We start from the raw sequence: 23,837 nt of genomic DNA, 5'->3' as shown, positions 1-23,837 counted from the left end.
TAAAATTAAAAGTGCTGCACACGGTAAAACACGAATGGCTAAACAGTTTCTGGCTAAAGGTGTACACAGAGAGGAAAAGATGCTCTGTTTCTTTGCCTTCAAGCCAGTCCAAATAACTCATCATTCCAAGGGCAGCAGGGGAAAAATCCACATACATAGGATTTGCTGTACCCTTATCATTCAGGAAGTAGGAGGAATAGTCTTTAGATTAGCATTCTAGTCTGGGTTATCAGAGACACAGCTTTGGTTCCTGAGTTGTCGCAGATATCCTGCCATTAAGTAGCATAAGTAGTTTTCCTATGCCTCAGTTCCCCATCAGGTAAAAATAGGGATCTCTTACAGGGCTGTTGGGGGGATAAATACCTAAAGCTTGTTAAGTGCTTGGATTATTCAGTAATAAAGCTTGTCTAAGTACCTCAAAGCACTGTTTAGGCTGGAATGTGTATATGCTGTATCCATGCACCAGGGACTTTCTTAGTAGCTTGGAAGACATGGAACCAATGCACCTAAGAGGATGGAAAGATCAGCAATGTACTGAACTGCACTTGTGTCAGAAACAAGAGACATTTCTTAGTGGAAGACAGTTCTTTGTGCTGCGGCTGGACATGACCTAAGTAGAAAACAATTGAATTGCCTGGTCCAAGGAGATGCCAGGGAACAAGAGAAAACTCTTATCAAATGCTCCATTAAGAGAGGAGTGAGTGGAGGAGCAACACAGACAAGTACTTTGTAAGGAGGAATATTTCTAGAACTGATGGTTCTTCATGGAAGTCAGTCATACAGGAACAGGAATAAAAAATGGAAGAAAATGAGGCAATAGGATGTAACAGAAGGATTTTTCTCCTGGTAGGCTACATAGCTCAAGACATAACTGGGGAGTTGGAAAAGGAGAGGGAGAATATGTTGGAGAAGTGGGAGAGAGTGACAGTAGTGATCACTGGAATACATATGTCAATTTATTGTATTTGACTAGTGAAAGACCAGTGTTGTGGATGACATTGTGCAGACAGGAGAGATCACAGAAACATCAGAAATCAGAGTATTTATAGTTTGCAGCAAACATTTTGTGTGAGATTTCTGTATTAGAATTGTCAGAAGAAGAATAATTACTGAAATACTTCTCTCCAGCTGAAAAGCCTCTGAAAGGAATCTGTCTGTGTTACCAGAGGGAAGAAGGGTGCTCTAGAGATAACGAAGCTTTTTCAAGGTTAAAGGCAGAGGTCACGGCGGTGCTGTAAATTCCACCAGCTCCAGTTGTCTGTGTTGGGCCCCAGGAGGAGACCCCAGGCTGGCTGCGAGCAGCGAGCCGGGCTCACATGGGCGACAAAACCACAGCTCTTTTCTTAGTCATGATAGTGAAAAATGCATTGTAGGTAAGTGTTTGGCCATGCAGGCAACAGGTTCCTGATGTAAAAATAGTTGTGGGTGGGGGATGTGACTTATGTGGAAAAATACTGAGGGATGAGGCAGTCAACAATAGGGTAAGCAGTGGGAATGCTGAAGCTGTACCGGGAAAAACTGGAATTTATCTAGGAACAGATGTCAAAGGTTTAAGGTAGAGAATAATCTTTGGGACAAAATGTAAGTACAGAGTGTTTCTGACTGGATTTGGAAGGTGAAATATTCAAATAATATCTTTGAGAATCTCCGGGATTTGATTTATTTCTTTGTTTTGTGGTTTTATTTTCTTTATTTTGCTAAGACCATGCAGTTTCACAGGGAAAAAAACAAAGTACAGAGCGACATATCATCTCATCCCACCTCCTGTATAACACTATATTTGGATAGATTTGTTAGCTGAGGTTTTTGTTTGACTTGTTTGAGGGGGTGAGCAGCAAACAGAATATAATTTTCTCCTGTTTAGTCACACTAGTGAAAAAATGAGCAATTTGGTGTTTAGCTGTCAGGTCTATGTACTGTTCCTCTACAAACCTTGTTTAAGAAGAATTTAAGTAAATACAAATGAAGTATTGAAAGCGTAAAACATCTGGAGTGTTTTAGAGATGCACTGAAATATAATGTAATTAATTTCTATTATGCTAATTATACCTATTATGAATTAAAGCAGATTCCACTTTACAGCGGTTGTTACATAACTTGTGGCTTTGCAGTTCTTTGAAATGCAGCTTTCCATTCATGTGGTATAGTAAAGAATGTTACAAGACAAATTACAAAGCTCAGCCAAAATAATGCTGAAAATCTTAAACAAGTTACTCGACTGGATAAATAAGTAATGTAATGCTTACTGTTCTTTTTTTTTTTTTTAATAAAAAAGAAATAGTAATGTAATGAGACCGGGGTGAGAGGGATGTGTTTTGGTTTTTTCTGGTTTGTGGTTTAATGGAGTTACTCTGCACCTATAGTGAGGTATCTGAGATCAGGTTTTGAGCTACTATTCCTGCGTGGTATTTGGTATTCAACAGTACATTCAGCTTTGTGCTGCATGGACTCTAAGTGTAGCACATCTCACTGAGTTTGAATGTTCTGGTCTATAAGACAGGGGTGAGTTCATGGTCAGGTTTTACGAACAGCAGCATTCACAGTCACAGCAAAACAGGGTGAAGCACCATGCTGTACTTGTCTGGAACAGGCCTCTAGAATGTCTTTGCCTTTTGCTAGCATCTGGACATGGATGTGGAATTTCTTCTCCGTAGGGAGACACTTTGGATTCTTAAAAAGGTGCAGGGGACAACAGGAAAACAGAAATCTGCTTTTGCCTTCTGAAGAGGAATAAAGACTGTGGTTTCGGGGATGGTTCCCCACAAAGTACCTGCCACGGGAGTGAGCTGCAGGGGACAGTGGCTGTGTGGGAGATGTGGATGTGTCTTCTAATCCTCCTCCGGATGCAGTAGAGGTTTTACATCTCTTTTTCTGCTATAATGGGCTTACAGTGCAATCCAACCCCTAGTAAGTATGTTAAAATTAATCCTGTTTTAAGTAGTTTAGGAGGAAAAAAGACTTTTACTTAAAAGACTGTCCTTTCTTTTTAGCAGTGAGTGAAACTACTACTATAAAACAAAAACATTTATAAAGGCTTTGTGTTGGTAAACTGGTCATTGCTTGTGTATTGTTGTAGGAATCTGACTGCAATTAGCAGACCCAATATTTGAGTCTAGTTTCACCCCTAATTTAAGAAGTGAAGTGAACCTGAAGCCTTACAAAGTAGAATAGATCTTGGTGGGGAAAGAAGTGTTGAGTTCTCACTCCCAAATCTCTCAACATTTGCAAGGACCTTGAAGGTCTCAAATTCATTTAATAAAATGGTTAATTTTTCTGTATTATACTTCTGAGACACAACTGTCCACAAAATAAAAATTGTAAAAAAACGCACAAAAATCCATATCAAGAAAATCCCTCTATGTAGTTTGTCTTTGGTCACACCAACACATGAGAAAGAGTTTGATTCTTCTCATACTTATGTACTTACTTCAAATGCAGAAAATACCATGAACATTTTTTCACCACAAAATTATCCAGCCCAGTTTTAGTGGTATCTGAGGTACTAGTAGGTGACTTCTTCAAGGTTTTCTGCATTAAATAGGACTTTTCAGTGTTTTCAGATTGGCCCTGTTCAGCTGGAAATATACAATACAAAAAGGGGATTTTTTTAAAACATTAAAATTCAAAGAGTGTCAGCATTTTCAATACTATTTAGAGGATTCTGTTAACTCTTTATGCATGCATTTATTACCATCTCCAATATTAGAAGTCTTTTCCTCCTGAAATGTGTACGTTTGTTTTTGAAAAAAATGCAAACAATTTTATTTGAATTAACACTTTTTTTAGATTATTTTATACTGTTGAGTTCTGCACCTGTAATATAACTTTTATTTTGTTGTAGCTCCCTGATGGGATCAGAACTGCCTTGTCTGACAAACCTGCTGTCATTCAGTGTTCCGCTTGGATTGTGCAAACTCTTGCATGTTGGTTGCATTACTTTCACTGTAAACAGCATAAATAGGTTTGCAGAGCTTTTCCTGATGAGCAAAATTAATTTATTTAGATAGGACTTCAGTGTTGGGGTGTTGATGGTCTCTCAAAGGCCCTCAGGAGCTGCCACAGTGAGGGTTGTGTCCACACCCACCTAGACGGAGTTGTTTCTCACTGTTGGTAGAGTTCAGCTCTGGCCCTACCTCACTTGTTGCAAAGCCTGGGCATCCTTCACTTTTTGCAACCATATTTCTATTTCATGGGACATTAGTCAGTACAGCCAGGCTAAGGTCCATCTCAAACTGTGTATCTTTCCTTCAGCCTTGGCAATGTATGTACAGGCTGCTATCCCTCTCAGGAGGACTGAGATGGAGGAACCAGTATCTCTGCCTTGTGTCACTGCATGCTGAGTAGAGCCATAAGTGTCTTGGGGCCATTGAGGTCGCCCTGGAAACCCTTGCTAAGTTCAGCTGGTTACTTTCTAGGAAAATGTTAGGGATAAAAACTGTGAAAATAAACATCATCCTTCCAAGAGTGATGTATCATAATATATCTGAATCCACCTTGAGAACAGAAGCCTGATTCCAAGCTGGAAAGCTGTGGGTAGCTGCCACAGGGGATAAAGCAGTTGCATGCTGAAAAGCAGGAATGTGCAGCTCTCAAAGTTCACTGAACATGTTCATTGTTGTGTTTGTAACCAGCCCAGTATTTTGCTGGTGTAAGAAGGTGTATGAAGCCCATCGCAATATTACACACAAAAAGGCCATAAAAACACTGTGTAAAGAAATATATGCTGTCCTGAAATGCCTCAATGCTATCACAAAGGTATTCAACTGTGATCCTCCTGTTTCCACAACTTTTTTAAATGGGTATATAAACTGACAGATTTCTTTTATCCGTTGACTTTACATTGTTAGCTGGAGGATTTACAGTGCCATTTTTTTATAGAAAGACTCGAGTCTGTAATAATAAAATAAGGCAGGTTCTAATACTTTAAAAAGCCTGACTTTAATTAGCCAGTGTCCATTTCAGTTGGCCCTCTGTTCTTAGTCCTTTTTTCTTTTTTCCCATAAATAGGTGTGGAAGTGGGTGTAAGAAGTTTAGGCATTATAATGTACATTCCAGGATTGTTTGTGCTGACCTGACTTTAATGTCTACAGACTAGGGTCAGAAAAGCCAGTTTAATTATGTACAAACATCCAAGAGCTATAGACAAGAGCTCCAGTCTGTTGCTTTTAGCTATTGATAGGGATAACCCCGGCACTGATGACAGTGTTGCAAAATAAAGATCCCCCAGAAACCCAGTTCATGGCATCTTTGTTCCTAACCTGTGACTTTGTAGAAGTCCTGATACTTCAGCTTTTAAAAATTAATAATGTAGACCTGAAGTGAAAAAAAATACTTTGGAAGGGGGGATGAAACAAACTCTTCCCTTTTCATCTTTCCCCAATGATTTGCAGGCAAACACAACCCCAGGCAACTTCCGAACCTCCATAATTGCATTGAATTCCTTGTTAATTGGGCTTTTCTCTTGCTATTGAGTTCTTTCTTGAATAATGCCTGTTTTATAATGATTTGTGTGCAGACAATAAATGTAGAGATTTAATAGGATGAAGGCTGTGGCTCCAAATAAAGATATTTAGCCCTTAACTCCCAATGAAATCAATACCCTTGCAAATCTCTTTATGACTTAAAATTAATATGCATAAAATAGGATTACTATTAAATGTTTAAAGAATAAGAAGAGACTAAAAACACTGCTCTCCTCTAAAGTGACTGCAAAATTTGTATCTTTAGAACTGCATGATAATTGTCCCAGTACCTTGATGTTTTTTGTATCATATGTGCTCAATTTGAAAATAAGAAGTTGGCTACTATGTCTGCAGACTCTGCAAACTAGAAGGGAAACTTGCGTCATTTCTTGCTTGGACTTTATCTCAGGTAAAAAAACACCCTGTCTTCAGTCATCAGACTCTTCATGATGCCTGTTCCTCCAGTGAGAGTGGGAATAACAGTTTGGTTTTGATTCATTAGAAGGTAAAGAATTCAAGTTACTTTCTCTAAGCAATAGAGAGATAAGTGGACCAAGGAGTGGTGAGCAGTATCTTTTGCTCTGAAAAAGGCTGAGACGTAATTAATGAAGGAAGTGGAGCTGCTGCTTTTATTTCCCTAGAGCAGAGTCATATGTTCAGAACTTTTGGCTGGTACAGGAGTGCTGGCAGCAATGCCTGCATCAGCAGGGATGGGTGACCATCACAGTTTTGAGACGTGGCCAAGATAAGTAAATTGCATCCGGTCTGTCATTAATGCATTTACTCTTGCTCAGTTTTCATGCCTATCGTCGCACTGAAAGTAACAACAAAAGTACCCAGAAGTCTGACAGGGAAGGATAGTTTCCTCTCTGATTCTAAACAAATATAATCATCAGGACTATGCATGTTTGGTTCTGGAGTCTAACCATGGGTGATTGAGAATGGTGGGATATAGCTGTTGTGGTTGGAGTTCAAATCCAAAGCTTCCCTCACAAAACTGTCAGGAAAAGGGTAGAGGAGCAATCATCAGCAAGACTGCTGACTTTTAGTGCACAAAGTAGTAGTCTTTCTCAGACAAACACGACTATCTTCAAGAGACAGATATTCTCCTGAATGTCTTGCTGTTCTGGACACATTTGGACTGTTTGTCCAGTTGATTGCATAGCAGTAGATTCTGGTTATGTTTTCTGTTGGTTTTAGGTTTATTTTTTGTTTGGTTGTTGTTTTTTGAGTACAACTCATTTCACTCCTGTATAGGACCTCAGAATAAAGGATTATGTAAAGCATAGTCACCAGTTTAGTTTATCCTTTATCCTATCATCAGTCTTCTTTTCACTGTTTTTTGCATTTGCTCGAATTCTCTTACTGTTAAATTGCTCAAAATTTTCTTGCTATTAGATGTGAGGATAGGAACTGTTTTATCTACAGTTACCTGCACAGTCCAGTGGCACAAACCCAGTAACAGGACTGTAGTTGGGACTGGGAGGATAAGTCAGGTGATATGTCTTTCTGAAATGAGGTAGATGTTCTCAAAAGTCACAAACAGGTAGATGGCAAAGGAAATGGTAACAACATGACTGTGTCATCTCAAAGTTGTTTGACCCAAATCCCAGTTTTTAAATTAAGATAAACAAGTCTAGCTACATCAGAAGAGTGGTAATGTAACAAGAAGAACCCTGATTTTGAGCAGGATACATTCCAGTTTTTGCTGATAATAGGGCTGACTTGACAGGGTTTGCAGTTTGTCTGTACCTTTTCCTGTTGCTATTTATTGATCCATTCCAAAATTCTCAGCACTGTGGTCACTGGCCTACCTTTTAATGAAAAATGTAAGGCTTGTTGGCCAATACTCAACTCTGGAATGATGTTCCATATGCCAGAAACTGCTGTCTCTGATGAATGGAAGCGAGGTGATAGAACTAGAACTGTCTTTCTGTGTTATCACAGACGTTTTCAAGAGCCTTTTGTTGACATTGTTTGACACTTACCATTATGAGACTTAATTTCCAGAGTCCAGGATTGAAATTATGTTTCTTTTCTTGGGGTCAGTGAGTATTTAATCAAACACTACCAAACAACTCTTCTGTCATACCAGTTTGCAGACAGGATGGTATATGCTGTCAGTTATTCCCTGACCTCTCGGAGGATCGTCTACATGTTCCAGCACTGGAGCTGGTGATTGTGGCTGGCAGATATCATGCTTCCTAACACAATTTCTGAAGGTTTTATGCATTCCAAACACCCTGATTAGACATTTGCTTATCAAGAAAACCTGTGTTATAACGTTATTGAAGTGGTAAAGTCAAACAGTACTAGAGTGGCTTTGTGCAGCTTGATGTAACCACCTTCTACAAATGTGCTGGGGGAATTTTTTCTTACTTGGTAAGAATCTTCTTTTTCATACTGTTCTCGATCCAATCAGGGAGTGGATGGGCCACCTTTGAGGGTGAATTTGGTTTGTAGTAATGGAGAGACTGAGACCATATCTGATCAAGAAAAATTTTGTCTCATGACAAAATTGATTAAAGCCCAGGAGAACAAAATTCAGTCCTCTGATTTACCACAGAATTCATACAAGATGTGAAGTGCACTGCGCCAAATTTTTAGGGATGCTTAGCAATTAGGTGTTTCCCACTTTTGTAACCTCAGTTTGTCACCTGGTTTGCAACGTGCTTGGTGTTAATGTCTGAAACCACTGAGCAGGATCTCTAACGTATAAAGTCCAGTGTAATGCTGAGTCCTCTAAAAAAACTGAGCCCATGTGACTCAAATTAAGTGTTCACTTTTCAGCTTGATCTCTTGGCACTGAGGAACTAACTCATCTGGGACAATGTTTTTCCTGCAAAGGAATTTGCTGAACTTGAGTTGTGCAGTGTTTGCAACACAGTCAAAGCAAACATGATTAGACTATATGGACCATAGCAAAAGCATCACCTTTTTTCCTATCAGGATTTGAATGAATGTCTCTCCAGACCACAAGTTAATCAATGAAATTTACACAAAATATCAGTGCTTGAACTTCTTGAATGTCTGTTTGTGCATGGACTGAAGAGGAGTTCCCATGGAAATACTGTGGGACTAAGTAACTAACAACTGTAGCATATTCCATACTAATTGAAGAAATAAAAGTTACTCAGGCAGGCTAACATTTGGCATTTTCTGATGTTTATATTAACCACATTACAGTCTTAATAGCGTTCTTTTGATATGGTGTTTATATGAAATGTTATAGAAGTAAACGAACTCTGTATATTTAAATGCCCTGAAGAACATTTAATGAGAAATATGTTTGGGGTTTTTTTACCAGCTGGAAATCTGAGAATCCTTTAAGGAATAATGATAGTTACACATTTGTATTTAAATAAAAATACACAAAAGTTGATACCACCTACATAACAGATACCTTTAATCCTTTTTTGAATAGCATGGTTTGGTTTTTATTGTCTATAAATGTAATCCTGTCACACAATCAGAAATCTTTTGTGAAAACAGTGACCTGATAGATTTTAAGAGGCTTTTTGTTTAGAATTATTTTGCTGCTTGCAATTTCTCTATAGTAGTAACCACTTTTTTCTAAGTTTTGTCATTAAAAACATTACAAAACTTAGTAATTTTTTAAATAATTATAATTTTTAATTATAAATAAATTATAATGAAACTTTTTCCCCCTCTTTTACAGATTTCTTTTACAATGCATTCTGTTCAGGCCAGAATCTGCTTAACTGTCCAGGTAAGCAAATACACATAGTCACATTTTTTTTAATAAGAATGTTTTCCAGACATTTGACAACTAATTCTGAGAGATTGGTGTTCTGCATTATTGGGAAAAAATTTGAAAAATATATCATAAATATGTTCAAAATGCTGTTGTTAGTTTGTCATTAAAAAAAGAAAAAGTTGACATTTTAAGACTTCTACCCTTTTCAATTAGAAAATGAGTTTATTTTCCAAATGTATGTATTTTTATTATTTCTCTACCTTCTTTTCTCTTGTCCTTGTTTCTTCACATTTTGTGTTTTTTTCAAAACCTTACAAATGAATTATTTTTTTTTTCTGGGTGCTGTCAGTCTCCCTTTACCTACCAGTATTTCAGCATTGCAAACAAGATTGTCTGCTGAAAACTCCAGGGATGGTATATTAAAATCACAGGAATGGCAAAGCAACACTGTAGTGGGTGTTGGGAAGTAGAGATGTCTTTGGAAATTTATAAGCAGAAATTTATTTCTGTACATCTGAAATTCATAAAATACAATTAGAAAATGAATGAAGTTGCAGATAATGATCTGGTTTGCTGGATACCAAAGATATTAGGGCAAAGCACCAATTTACCCTCTTGCTGTGCATAGGTTTTTAGGCTGGATTCTGTGTTTCACCTGTGGAATTTCAGTTGTTATAAGCTGTAGGTAGTTTGCAGAAAAAACTTGGCTGTGTCTTTTATTGTTATGGGTTTTAATGAGGGAGTTGGGCAATATAATTTACATACAGTACAACTTTAATGTTGCCTACACCCCATTTGATCGTTTTTTGATGCTTCCTATACAGTGATGTGATATCTTGTTGGGAGAGACAAGTGTGGACAAAATAAATTAAAGATGCTATTTTGGATGGAATATTGTGTTCACAGTATACAGATATGGTTTCCCTGAGATTTAAAGTTCTTGTGCTTTTCAATAGACTCATCTTAGGCCTGGTTAAAATAATCAAATACAGACAAAATCATAAATAAGATCACAGTGTTTCTGTGTAAGTCTTTCTCTTATTTCATATTAAAGTGTTCCATAGCTCAAATTTTTTTATGGCATTTTGTTCAAAACATTACAAGATATAATTATCAATAATATATAATCCATTAATAATATAATTTTTACAGCTCTAGCAAAAAGATTGCTAACATTATCTATTCTTTTTCTTCTTATATTACGGTCTCTCCTGAAGAGCTTGTCATGGTGTTTGCTTTACAGATATACATTGTAATTAAATTGTAATTCTTTGATTGATTTGGAATAATAATTTTTTTATTTATCACTATAAGAAATCTGAGAAAAGAAATCATTGTGGCTCAAATAGCAAATTTATTTTTTAACAGTCTTTGTTTCTTTAAATACTGTTAATAATTTTTCTGAAACAAAAATCAATATAATTCAGTAAAATTTCTCCAAATATGTCTTTGATAGAACAATTTTTAAAATTTTTTAATTAAAAGAATTAAGTAAAATTCAAAACTGTATTTGTAGTGAATAAACTATTTTCTCCCACCTCTTCCCTGGACCCTCCGTGCTTCCTAACTTTGGCCACTGCTCTCAAAAATTGCCTAGTCTATGTTTCTGGATAAAATATGTCTGTCAATCAACGACATTTTTTAGAGAAAATAACTCAAAAGGCAGAGGTTAGATCTCCAAAAGAAGTTTCATACTGGACAAGCTCAGGAAATGTGCCATTAGGAATCCTATGAGGTTTAACGAGACCAAGTCCAAGGTGCTGCACCTGGTTCAGGGCAACTCCCAGTACCAATCCAGTCTGGGGGATGAACAGACCAAGGGCAGCTCTGCTGAGAAGGGCTTGGGGGTGCTGGTGGGTGAGAGGCTGGACATGACCCATCACTGGGAGCCCAGAAACCCCCCTTGTCCTGGGCTGCATCCAAAGCAGTGTGGGCAGCAGGGGAGGGAGGGGATTCTGCCCCTCTGCTCTGCTCTGGTGAGACCTTGGGGTGACCAAATTGCAGCTTTGCAGTACCTGAAGAGAGCCGACAAGAAAGATGGGGAGAGACTATTTACAAGGGCCTGTAGTGACAGGACAAGGGGGAATGAAACTGAAAGAGAGAAGGTTTGTTTAGATATGAGGAAGAAATTCTTTTCTGTGAGGGTGGTGAGGCACTGGCACAGGTTGCCCAGAGAACCTGTGGATGCCCCATTCCTGGAAGTGTTTAAGGCCATGTTGGATGGAGCTCTGAGCAACCTGGTCTAGTGGAAGGTGTGGCAGGGGGTTGGAACTAAATGATCTTTGAGGTCCCTTCCAACTCAGACCATTCTGTGATTCTATTAACTGTTTGCTTTCCTTATTGTCTTAATTTGTGGCCTTTTTTGCCCTTAATGGTGATGATTGTAGCCTTTATGAAGTAGAAAAAATGAGCTACAGTAGACACTGCTGCTCCATGGACATGATATGTATCCTGTATGTATCCTGTACAGTTCCATAAATTAATTGGATCCCAGCTTATGAACATGTCTGTGATGAAGTAAGGGGGCTTGGCTGAATCCAGGTGATGATGAGCAGCTCAGCATGGAGGGCAGTGCTGGTCTTTAATATTGATATTGAAATGGAAGCTGATTTGGCACCTTTCATATCTCCCTATCAACTTAAAACATGAATCAAAGTATTTTTAAGATTATTCACGTTTTTGATGAGCCCCTTATTCTGTTGGCATTTGTGGAGTAGGAAGCTGTGAGCCTGCATGACTGCCTAGTTACTAGTTGGGTTGCTGTTGTGATACTGTGCAATAACAGAATTTTCTGTAGATATGTGGTCAACAACAATTCTTATGAAAATTCTTATGAGAACTGCCAAAAAGCTGTATTTTAGGGTTTGCAAGGCTACTGATATTCTCAGAGGCTTTGAAAGCCTGCTAAAAGTATGGGTGTCTTGTTATTACACAATTTCTGTGCAGTACACAGGTTGTGGACCAGGAATTTTCTATATGGACAAGGACGATGCAAAACGAAAATGCTTATTTTTAATTCTTTCATTTTAAATCTACATTTCATGCTCTTTTGAGCTACTGGTGGCATCTTGTGTTTTCATTACAAGGAGTGAATTCGGTTTCTCCATGAAATATTAAGAGCTCTAAATAGCTACTTTGGGGCAAAAATCTGAAAAGCGTATTGCAGAAGAGCTCTGGTAAATGGCATGACAAAGTTTTTTGTACTCCAACAGTGCCTCTTTGAAATGTTCAGAAGTTTTAGCAAGTTAGGACTATTCTTGCACATCAAGTTCCTGGCAGATACAGAGCACATTATAAGGAAAAGCTACTGGGAGTGAAGATTGGAGTCACAGTTTTCACACAGGGCATCCGGTTGCCAGTGTTACTCTTGAACAAAACCACAGGATTCATCTAATTATTCTCCACTCAGGTTTCATATACACAGAGAGATCTATTCACAAACAAACTATAATCCAAAAAGGTATACAAGCTAGAATAAAATAAACCAGTGACTCACCATAAATTGTTCTCACTTAAACCTTCTTGGAAGTCCTGCCTCTCTTAGAGACCTAGTACTGGACATACTGGCCTTAGGATTCACCTCATGTGGTAGTTTCTATACTGTTATTTTGAAGTCTTGTATGGTATGAAACTGAATTTGTTTCTGTGCACCGGGGTGAGTTTTGTAAAGAATCAATACAGATGAAATTGTTTCAGTTTGCCTCTGAAAAATTAACAACCACGAGAAAAACAAAAGCAGATTCTTGACTAAGTGTTGGGGTTTGCGTGTATTTGTACTCAGAATTCCATGTATCTCTGGGTGAGTGCAAAATGTCCTTTAAAAGGCAGTATTGTTATTAAAAGAATATAATTCCATTCATGTGCTCAAAATTTGGAGTATTGAAAATAATTTAATTCAGAGATATTTTTTCATAATGCCCAGCAGTAAATAATTGCTCTTCTGGACCCTTTGTTTTGATTGGTGACAAAAATACATGAATGTGTGCAATTTTGAGAGAGGCCTTAAATTTGTTACAAGGGCTGTTTCTTTTCCAGCTTGGGAGTGCAAGAATATGAACATTAGTACAAGTGATTATAAAAAGATTTCTTGTGGCTTTCACTGTAGCTAACATGGCATTTTGGTTTGCTAGGAGGGTATTTCTTGATAATGGAAGACCCCAGAACTCACGTTAACTTTGCCTATATATTTTCATTTGTGGTATTTTTGTTTAACTACTCCTAAATTCAATTCCATTTTCCCTTCTTATGTAGTATTATCTACTGGTCAGCTTTGCTAATTCCTGTGGGTGACTTGTATGGCAAATCTCTTCAGTTTTTTTCTCCTCCAGACTGACTTCCTTTAAGGTGTTAGCACACACATCTGCCTTTTCCCAACAAGAGGTTTCATCAGGAATTCTTCCTCACATTGATCACACATTTTGTGCTTGCTGAGTCAGTTGCTGTGCCCACACATTTAAAACACAGCTTTAGTTCAGATGGCTCAAGCCCCTCCTATGCAGATCTCACCTTGGCCCCTGAAGAATAAAAACAGTCAACAATCATTGAGAGAACTTTCATTAGTGGATCAGGAGTGTGGTCCTGGCCCACTGTTTATACTTGAGAAGTCAGGGTCCAAAACCTTGTCCCCCTTCAAGTATCTCTGCCACTAAGCATTCTCTTGGTCTTTCTTTAAGGAAAATGAGATTTCTTTGAGATCCTTTGAAATTAAATACAAACCTTGGAACCTCCTAATGGGTGTGGAATACACACAGTGCCTTTTTTTGTGCTGTGTCAGTAGACCTAGGAAAGCCTAACCATATAGAGCCTTAAGCCAATTAAAATGTCCTTAATACTCTTTGTGAAAAGCTCACATATAAAGTTGTTAGCATATGCATATATGGGTTCTAGTCCTGGAGCTGCATCCAGACAGAGAAAGGTCTTGTTTTCAGACATGACAGATTTTGACAGATCTTCGTATGAGCACAGGAGGCCACTTGCAGGGTCAGGCTCTCAGCAAACTTGGCAAATCTTTTCTCCATCCATACATCTTCCAAACTTGGATAATTTTATTAGTGCCTCAGCAGTTGGATGTGAGCATGAAAGAGCTCCTCCTTTCATGCTCTCTTTAACTTTGTAGCCTTAGTAGTTACAGAGGACATTTTCAGAGACTAGTTCTAACTTTAGACTCTTGGATATTCAAACAGTTTTTTTGAAAGCAATATCCAAGATTCAAAACTAAGCACCAAGTCTTTTTTTCTTTCTTAAATGTCATCATTTATGCAGTATTCTTACAATAATTATTAGAGGGAGAAGGAAGCCTGAAAAGATAGTTTCATACTTTTAAACAATTTTAAAGCAAGTACTTAAGGCAATTTCCCATTATGCCTTTTTTCTTCATTCTCTACTTTCTTATCTTCACAAGGATGTGGCAGGTGAAACATAAATTATCGGTCACCTGAAGTGGCTTATGTGAATATTTCAGCAGAAACAACTCAACAGTTTGGTTCCATAGAGCTTCAAATTTAGTTTTAAAAGTTAGTCAGACAAGTAAGAATAGGATAGTGTATGTAATTTTTTTTCTCAAATATCTCCAGACAGTAGTATGTCAGAAGTTACAGGAGCTAAGAACTACAAACCTCATCTTGGAGCAGTACAGCTGTAACTATTGGGGCTTTGGCATTTTCTCAAAATGAATAACTGGATGAGATACTAACTTGCTTCATTTTTACAGTATCTTAAAAACTGTCGTATGTCCAAAGTCTTAGTATTAAGTAGTTTTTCCTGGAACATTTAAGGGAAATTTCATCTAAATATACCAGCAGTATTATTTTGCAGTTTAAGCTGATATCTTCAGGATGCTATTTTTATGACTGAATTTTTTATGTCTGAAGTGTCTTGGTTAGTTTTTATAATATATAGGAAAAATGAACAGCTGATTTACAATTGTCTTGTGATTTCTACAGTTTCATTTTTCTAACCCTCTCTGCGTATAGTTTTAAACGGTATTGACAATGTTTTTTCTGATCTCCTTGAATGCAATTAGGCAAATAATCAGGACAAAAATTCTAGAAAGGATGAGGAAGAAAGGCTTGCTAAAAATGAGTTAAAATATTTTCCAACCTTTTTACAACTGCCCTGCTGGAATCACCGGCAGCTATAATAAATAAAAGAAGTTAAATTATAGAGGGGTTTTTGTGCCAATTCTCTTTTAAGATGATAATATATCCTGAAGATTTTGTATCCTATTAACTCACAATGGTTTTAAAACAAAACAAAAAGCTTTTTAGCAAGCGCATCTAATTCTTCTTGAATAGAAACTACACTGTGAAGAAATTCTGTTCTGAGGAAGTTGCTTATATTACAAAGGGAAACATATGAAAGCCAGCAAACGGCAGATTTACAGGTCTAAATCTGTTCCCCGTCTATCACTCTGAAGACTGAATGTGGCAGGGACCTGCTAGAAAATGATGGTGCTGGAATGTATACTCGTGCATATGTCCTAGTCTCCTTGAGTCTCAGTGCCTGTAATGTTCTCTTCATGCTTCTAACAGTAAGGAGAGTAGAAACCTTAACTGTTGCAAGGTGATGTTGCCTTTAATGTTGTCTTGTGTAGTACAAGAAAAACATCATGTATTTGTCAGCCCAGGTTTACAGGATCTGTGGTACAATCCCTGTTTCCCACTGCAGATGGATATCAAACTGAAGTCCAAAATGCCACCATCTAGTAGAAAAGGCTCTATTCATATTGATAATGAGACAGACACATACAACTCTGTGAGGCTTTTTGTCTATTTCTATTAAATATTGGACCATCTGGACGCAACCCTGTGCCGTGTGCTCTGGGATGACCCTGCTTGAGCAGGGAGGTTGGACCAGGTAACCTACTGCTGTTCCTTCCAACCTGACCCATTCTGGGATTCTGTGAATAAAAAACATGATATTTTCAAATCAGGGAAAGAAGTGCAGCCAACATTTCATACAAATCTAATGATGTACTTCTTAGGCAAAAGTGGAGAGTGCAGAATAGAAGAGGTAAAAATTGTACTAGAAAGTGTATAACACCAAACACTAAGGTTATGTATGGAACATATGCTTTGCTTCATAATTCTTCATCACTGAGGCTTTTTGTTTGTTTTTTAAACTCCTCAGTCCTATTTCTAAATTGTTCTGTACTCCCTTCTTCTTACTTCTTCTGAAGGTTGCCCATGGACTCTTGTATCTATATATTTACATATGGACTTGGAGTACTTATATAACAGACATTATCCAGAGGAAGAAGTAATTTAAGAAAGAATATATGTGAGGAAGGGAGAGAAGGTGACTTGGAGCATCCCTTCACACGGCAAGACATGGTTTCCTAGAACGTGATTTGTTTGGGGACTTTCAGTTTTTTCCCCACACACTGATGTTGTTTCATGACTGGGTTGTCTTACTTTAAAGGCACTTGTTAAATTGAGACTCCAAATGTCTGTGATAGAGAGATGCAAGTGTGCTAGACTGGGCCCACTGAATGTACAGATGCCAGACTTATTGGGAGTGACACTGTAAAATTAATATGTACACACTGCAATTTAAAGGATAATATTATGCAAACATTCCTAAGCATGACATGTTAAAAAGTAGCTACATTTTAGACACATCCATTAATATTTTCTCTTGAATATCAAGTACTTCTTCCCACCTGCCATCTCTTCCATGTTTTCACTTGCTATGATGGTTAAATGTCATAAAGCTGTCATAACGCTGTGACTAGGCTTTTTGGTTAGTAGAATCTTGCACAATCTGCATTTATATTGTGCTCAGCATTTTAAAAACAGATTATACATTTCAATCTGTACCCAAAAGACATATTTTGAATAAGTATTTTTTCCAGTGGGGCAGATTCTGAATTGCTTTTGTTGTTTCTATCATACAGCACTACTGTGTTTTGCCTCTAAACAGTATATGGGGGGGGAGTGGTTAAATGACTCATTCTGAATCCTCTTTATACTCCCACTTCAGACTTACATATATGCATATGATGGTGTCACACTTTGGAAAAGAAGCAGCAATTCTAGGTGCTCAGGGTTTGCTGGTAGAGATTTAGTTCACAAGTCACCTTAACCACCATTTTAATGGCACTGTTAAATAAGAATAGTACATTTCTTCCTCCCTGGAATTTTATCAGCAAATTCACACTCCCATAATCACTGGCAGTGGGTCTTTAAAACTTTAGCTCTGCCCTTTCATATTGGACAAAAAGTATCCATCCTGACTTTTAGAAAGTGTCAAGCATAGTTAGGTCATACCTTTCTGCTCCCCTCCACAGCCTGTCTCACACAAACATATACTTTCTGTTCATCTTAGTTTGTGAACATTTTCACTTCTTAACACCTGGATTTAAATGCTAGAATTCCACACTACAACTAAACAAGCAGATGAATTGCCAAATTCTATAAACAGTCACAGCTCTTGTAAAATCTTGATAACATCTGAAAGTCATTATTTTATTTTTCTGATCATGGCTGTCCATTAATACCATTGTACCTGTGCTCCAAAATACTATGATTTCTTTTCCCCCATCTGAACAAAAATGACTAAAAATAAGAAGAAAGCTTTGATCGAGGTGGTTTCTTCTTGTTGGTTTGATGGTGCAGAGGGTTGGTGATTTCTTTATAGGCAAACAATTACACACTTTGTTTCCAAGTCTTACTGGAGATTTGAAAACAAGCTCCTATTATAATACCAGCTTTGCCTTTTTGATGAATAGTAACAGGAAACTCCCAATCTCTATGAGCATCTCTTGGCTGCAAAGGATAGGAGAGGCACATGAGGACTCATATGTTTAAGACGCTTCACCAAACTGTTCCTTCCCCTCCTACCATCCTTCACAAGGCTTGAGCATCACTTTAAATTTAACCAGTGAAGGTACTTATTCATATGAGTAGTCCCATAATTTTCATTAGTATAGATTAGGAGCTTACATTTGTTTATTGTGAAGTACTGTGTAATATTCTTCACGTTCTATTCTAATGTACAGAAACCATAATTCTAGGCTTCAATTCGTGTGCATTTATTTAGACAAATTAAATAAAAATAATTACAGTTTAAAACCACCACATCGACAGAAAGGAAATCTACAGTGACGGTCAGAAATCTTAACTGGAGACTTAATAAATGAACCAACAGGCTTAGCTATAAGCCTGTCGTTGTACTGGCAACATTATGAAAATATCACTAGCAATGTCATAGCAAGGTATATTAGCATTTGCAGTTTAAGCGGGATAAATAAATATCCTCTTACAGACTTGAAGTTATTGAATTTTATCTCTGAACTGAGCATTGCATTTTCTAATGTTTCTCTATTCAAATTTGTACAAAATGTGCTGCTCGTCAAGCCGCTCATTCTTCTAGGGAAAAAACAAAGCTACACTGGAAAAAACACAGTTCTGAGAAAAAAAGAAATCAAATTATATATTCTTGCAAACAATTGCACACTGTTTATTTAAGATTATTGCAATTATGTACAAATTTGATAGATATATATACATGTAGGGTATAGATAAAAATTTATTACTTATGTTAAAACTGTTATCTTGATTCAGCAAAACACAAAAGTTTTTTATTCTACATATGCTGAAGTTTCTGTTTTTGTACTCCAATCAGGAAGTAGGACTCTTTAGGGACTGATAGCAGAAGTTATAAATTGATAGAAATCTTGACCATTAAGTACATTAATTACACCTTATATTAGAATAAACAGTAGGTATCTGTGTGGTTAAGTATTTGAATGGAAATTAAATATTCCTAGGAGTTGTTATCAGTATAATAGACATGATTATACAGAGTAAAAGAATTCATGTTAACCATTCTGTCATTTAAATAGTACACCACAGGTTTACTTCCAGGAAGTAAGTTCCTTCAAAGCACAGAAATCCAAATTTGGAGAGAAGATAAAAGTGAACAATGATTTACTTTATTTCATATAGGTTATTATACTGCTCTTATCACCATAATATCTGATTACTTTATGGTGGTGCATTACATTATGGGATTAGCATTTTTTGGTTATTGCTCTGCTGTTGCAGGATGAGACCTGTAGACTTGAGGGAAAGAGGAAGAGGAAAGATGTGAAAACTTGCTTAAATATTAACAAATTCTGCATATGGAAATGCTAATTCAGAGGAGGAGAAAGCTGAAATGTTGAAAATTATATCCTGTTAAGTGAAAGAAACACATATACATGTCTTGACTAATACTGCAGAGACTTTTGGAAGTTAAGGCTTGCAAGGGGTTGACATTTGATCCTGGAAGGTTGGTGTCTATTTCAAGAGTAGTTCAGAAAACTGTGACAGATTGTTAAAAGGTACTACAACCTACAAAAAAGGCCAGAATTTTCAAGCGTTGGATTTTAATCAACACAATATTTAATTTGGAAAGGAACAAAGTTTCCAAAATATAGTATCCTTATAGCTCTTCCGTGACATTATTCCAAGGCAGAAGTAGTTTTAGAGCCCCTTTCCTTTGGTAAACTCTGCTGTGCCAAACAAGGATTCCTGGGAAATCTGTGACCTTGTGTTCTAACTAAGTGATGCTGGGGAAATAGCTAGATAAACTGCATTCAGAATATACTCAAAGTGAGCTTTATAGTGAGATTAAGCAAATGGAATTAAGCTAAAAAATAAAACTGTGGTCAGTGCACAGAAAAAGCAAGAAACTGAAAATATATAAACAGTCAGGCTGAGAGGCCTCTGAAAATAAGCAAACACAAGCTAGAAAACTATGGATTAAAAAGAAAATCAAACTATTGAAGGTACTCTTTCTATCAAATAGAAAATGAATTTGATGATATTTTAAAAACCTCTGCAATCCTGGAGTATTTTTTTGTCAGTTTCTTCAGGAAGGTCCAAGAAAAAAAAATTAGTTTTACAGTAATTATTTAAATGAACAAAATTCCTAAAGAGTTTCTAACTATGTATATTTAGAATACCTATGCACAGTATGTGTTAAAGAAATGGCCACTTAATTAAATTGATAATTCATCTGTATCAGACTTGAAAATGTATCGATCATTTAATTTTAATTCCTGTCTAACTACCTACAAACCTGTGATCTGAAAAATAGGTCTGAAGCATGTTAAGAACAGGACGTCCTTGCATTGTTTTTATTGTGTATCACAGGTTATTTTGTAAATGTTACACCTGTTTTTCTCATGGCCATTACACAGTTCAGAGTTATGTTGAATAGCAAGTGAGTGTTATATTGCAAGTTTAACCAGAAAAACACAGCATTTGAAATTCTAGTGTTTACCCTACTGCAAGTTTAATTCAGAAAACCATGTATGACTTGAATTTGGTCCCAGTTATCATATAAAAATTGTGCTGGATTTTTACCCAAATCAGTTTATGCTGAATAATCTTGTTTTCTCAAGTCCTGAAAAGGCAAACTACACATTTTCCTAGTAGCAATAGGCATTATTTACTGCTTTGACTGACTTGAGATACTTAAGGGTTCAAATAAGACCAGCTTGACTCAGACTGTATTCACATCTGGGCATATTATCAACAGGCAAATGGATCTGTTGTTAAGCATTGTATGTGAACAGTACCTCTAGGAACTCACAGTATGACCTTACCTGAAACTGGAATGGTTGCTGCATACATATTTTTGCAGACTTGATGATTTACATGGCACAACATGACATCAGCAGCAGAAACTGCTTTTTTGACTGCAGCAACATATCAACTACCTTCCTCTCCAGAAATGAGTATTTTCTCAGTTGCAGGTTCTTACAGTACTCTGGGGACAATGCCGAAAACAGAAAAAAGAGGATTACTTCTCAGCTAAATAACTCTTATTTTTCTGTAACACCCGCTGATCCATACTAGTCTCTCTTGTGTTCTTTGCTCCAGAACCTAATTCCAAAGAGAACTTCACAGGAGAGAGACAGAGTATGAGAGAGGTGAGGCATTTATTCTGTCATACACTGTACTCAAGAGAGTAATACATGAATTTCACTGCCAAGCAATATTTTTACAAGGATTCTTGGACTACATACATGTCTGTATGTATACACACACTGCAGTGTCTACAGAGCAGCTCAGGATGGGCCATACACCTCTAGAACTGTTAGTAACTCCTTAATATCAAAAGTAAATGGGGGCTTGGTCACATTACATTGACTCAAAAGGCACCAACTTTTTGGGAGGAGTTGCCAACATGAACAAGTTTGCGATATGTAGTTTTTCTCCCACAGAAAAAAAAGAGTTTTCAGAGTGTGTTGTGTTAGAAAGTCTTGTTTGGCAAAAATGCTATTTCCTATGATAAATTTGGTTTACAAATACTTCATGATTAGCATTTACATTACGACTGAAAGTGTATACAAATGCTATATTCATTTTCTTTATCATTGTTAGGTACTTTTAATGTGTTGCCACATCCTTTGAGAGCAAAGCAGTACTTATGCTTATTTATTTAGATCGTTGGGGTCTTTCAGGCTCTTCATTAGGTATCCGGATGTTAAGTTATACCCTGAACAGGAAAGATCACTGATACCATTAAAGGCAGATAGAAGTGGACAAATGGGGAGGAAATTCAGGGAAATAATTAAGCACTATTCATGTCAAAAACAATTTTTTGCCAGGTAGATAAGGAGATGATTTACTGGGAAAAGCTCCACATATATAGGAGAAGCCACTTGGCTATTTATTTGAAACTTCTGCAAGTTGTCAGTAGATAACAGGATAAGATAGTGATCTGAGGTGGGCAATGACATATTAATGGATGTTTTGACTCATCTTAAAGTTATCTATTGCTGTTTAGATCATCTCAAAAGACCTCAATAAAGTGTAGGAGCTTTATTGTATAGTTCTTTATGTTTGCATAGCATCCACTATAGGTGGCTTTGTTTTCAGGGCTACCATACTGAACAAAGCTCTGCATGCTTCCTGATATTGATAGGAATGGTTCCTGTAATTTCAGTGAGAAGGCTAATTGTAGTACAGGTAATACAAGTGTAAGAGTTTGCATGATAAAGGCCTAGAGACATTATATAGACCATTCTTCTCCCAGAGCATGGAAATAAAAGGTTCACCACAGAACATACTGGATGAGGACATGGTTTCTGCATGCTTTGTGCACAGCCTTACATTCTATCAAGTATATGTTGTTCAAATTGATATAGGATGTTGGCATTCCTTGTGAAAGTTTATTTCTCTTGAATTAGGAAATATTAGAAAGAAATTCTTTACTGTGAGGGTGGTGAGGCACTGGAACAAGTTGCCCAGAGAAATTGTGAATGCCCCATCCCTGGAACTGTTCAAGGCCAGGTTGGATGGAGCTCTGAGGAACCTGGTCTAGCGGGAAGTGTCCCGGCCCATGGCAGGAGACTAGTACTAGGTGATCTTTAAGGTCCCTTCCCTGCCAAACCGTTCTATGACTGTATGATTTCACAATCCCATAGTTGTTATCAATCCTATGAGGACAGAACTAGATTCTCTTGCAGAATTTAGCTGCATTTTAACTAAGGGGACTGTTGTCTACATGTTGCATTCCACTTCTTTCCTGCTCGATAAAAGCTATCCAGAAATGCATTCCAGAAATCTGGTTGCTTGGTTTCATGCTCTGCAAGCAATGGTTACCATAGTGTTTTAGAAAAATACCTTTTCAGGAAGCAGAAATGTAATCAAATACAGTCCACTGAAGTTGTGCTGAATGAACCATCTGTTAACAAATTGGAAGTAATAAATTTATAGATTAAATGATTACTAATCTTTAATTTCCCATTAAAGCCAGGAAAATAGGAAAAAAAGGACATGAGAATATCTTGAGAAATATCCCTTTAGGTACTCTACCCTTTGAATGCACCTCATTACCAATGTCTTGTGACAGTGTTGTAAACTGACTCTGTTCAGCAACCAGGCCTCTCTGGAAAGCAAACCAGACAGTTCCCTCCACCCAGACTGAGCACATTTCTGTAGATACTTATCTCTGAGCCACTGGAACAATTAATGCCTCCCAGTTTTGAAGCCAGGATATGCCCAGTAGTGATCAAAACTGTTATATTCATACTGGAATGCTCTTGTCCAAATGTTGCTTTGCATGTTTTTGTTGGAATAAAAAAAAATGCAAATTCTTGTCTTTGATCCCAAAGACCTAGGCAATTGTACAAATTTAAAGTAAAATCCCTTTAATGTTCTTAAGTCTATGCAGTCTATGTAAACTAGTAGTTCAGAATTCCAGGCAGAAGTTGAAATAGGACTCAGTACTCTTTGTCCCAATGTGAAACAAGAAATAAAGGTCTTCTATTTATTGCTAGGAAAGATAAAACCACCATCTAGGGACATGACCCTTCTTGGTCCTCTGAAATCTCCTTTGTGCTGTTCAGTCATTCAGTATTGAAAATTTCAAACAAATGACTAACACACTGTGCTATCTGGTTTTGTTTAATGGTCCAACATATTTCATGTTCTTCAATAATCATTCTGTGGTTATTTATAATACATCACCCTTTGTCCAAGACTGCAGCTTTGGCTGTCAAGTGTGAATTAGAACCACCTCTTAAATTCAGGTGTATTTTCAGCTACACTATGGTAATATTGGCTGTGGTGAGGCTCCCATCTCTCCAACAAGAAAACAATTTGGTATTAACATGAAATTCACAGTGTTATGTATTAACTGGGACAGCAGATACATGTATT

General features: G+C 37.1%; 1 protein-coding gene across 26 annotated transcripts in view; it reads left to right on the top strand.

Annotated features, from left to right (window-relative positions):
* The window catches only part of LOC108493986, a 288,034-nt gene that overhangs the window by 214,652 nt on the left and 49,545 nt on the right, over positions 1–23,837 (top strand). For 25 of the 26 annotated variants that reach the window (XR_001873682.1, XR_001873683.1, XR_001873684.1 and 22 more), the window contains one exon: positions 9,142–9,192. Coding sequence is in view for 10 of the 26 variants with exons in the window: in XM_017808034.1 (XP_017663523.1) it covers positions 9,142–9,192 (51 nt within the window). In the remaining 16 variants the exon portion in view is untranslated. Of the gene's footprint in view, positions 1–9,141; positions 9,193–16,357; positions 16,438–23,837 lie in introns of those variants that run through there. The other variant, XM_017808033.1, reaches the window with a different exon arrangement.

This window comes from Lepidothrix coronata, unplaced genomic scaffold (assembly GCF_001604755.1).
Source record: "Lepidothrix coronata isolate B3197 unplaced genomic scaffold, Lepidothrix_coronata-1.0 Scaffold21, whole genome shotgun sequence".
Lineage (NCBI taxonomy): Eukaryota > Metazoa > Chordata > Aves > Passeriformes > Pipridae > Lepidothrix > Lepidothrix coronata.
The sequence above is the reverse complement of the archived record's forward strand: the minus strand, read 5'-3'. Positions and strand labels throughout refer to the sequence as shown.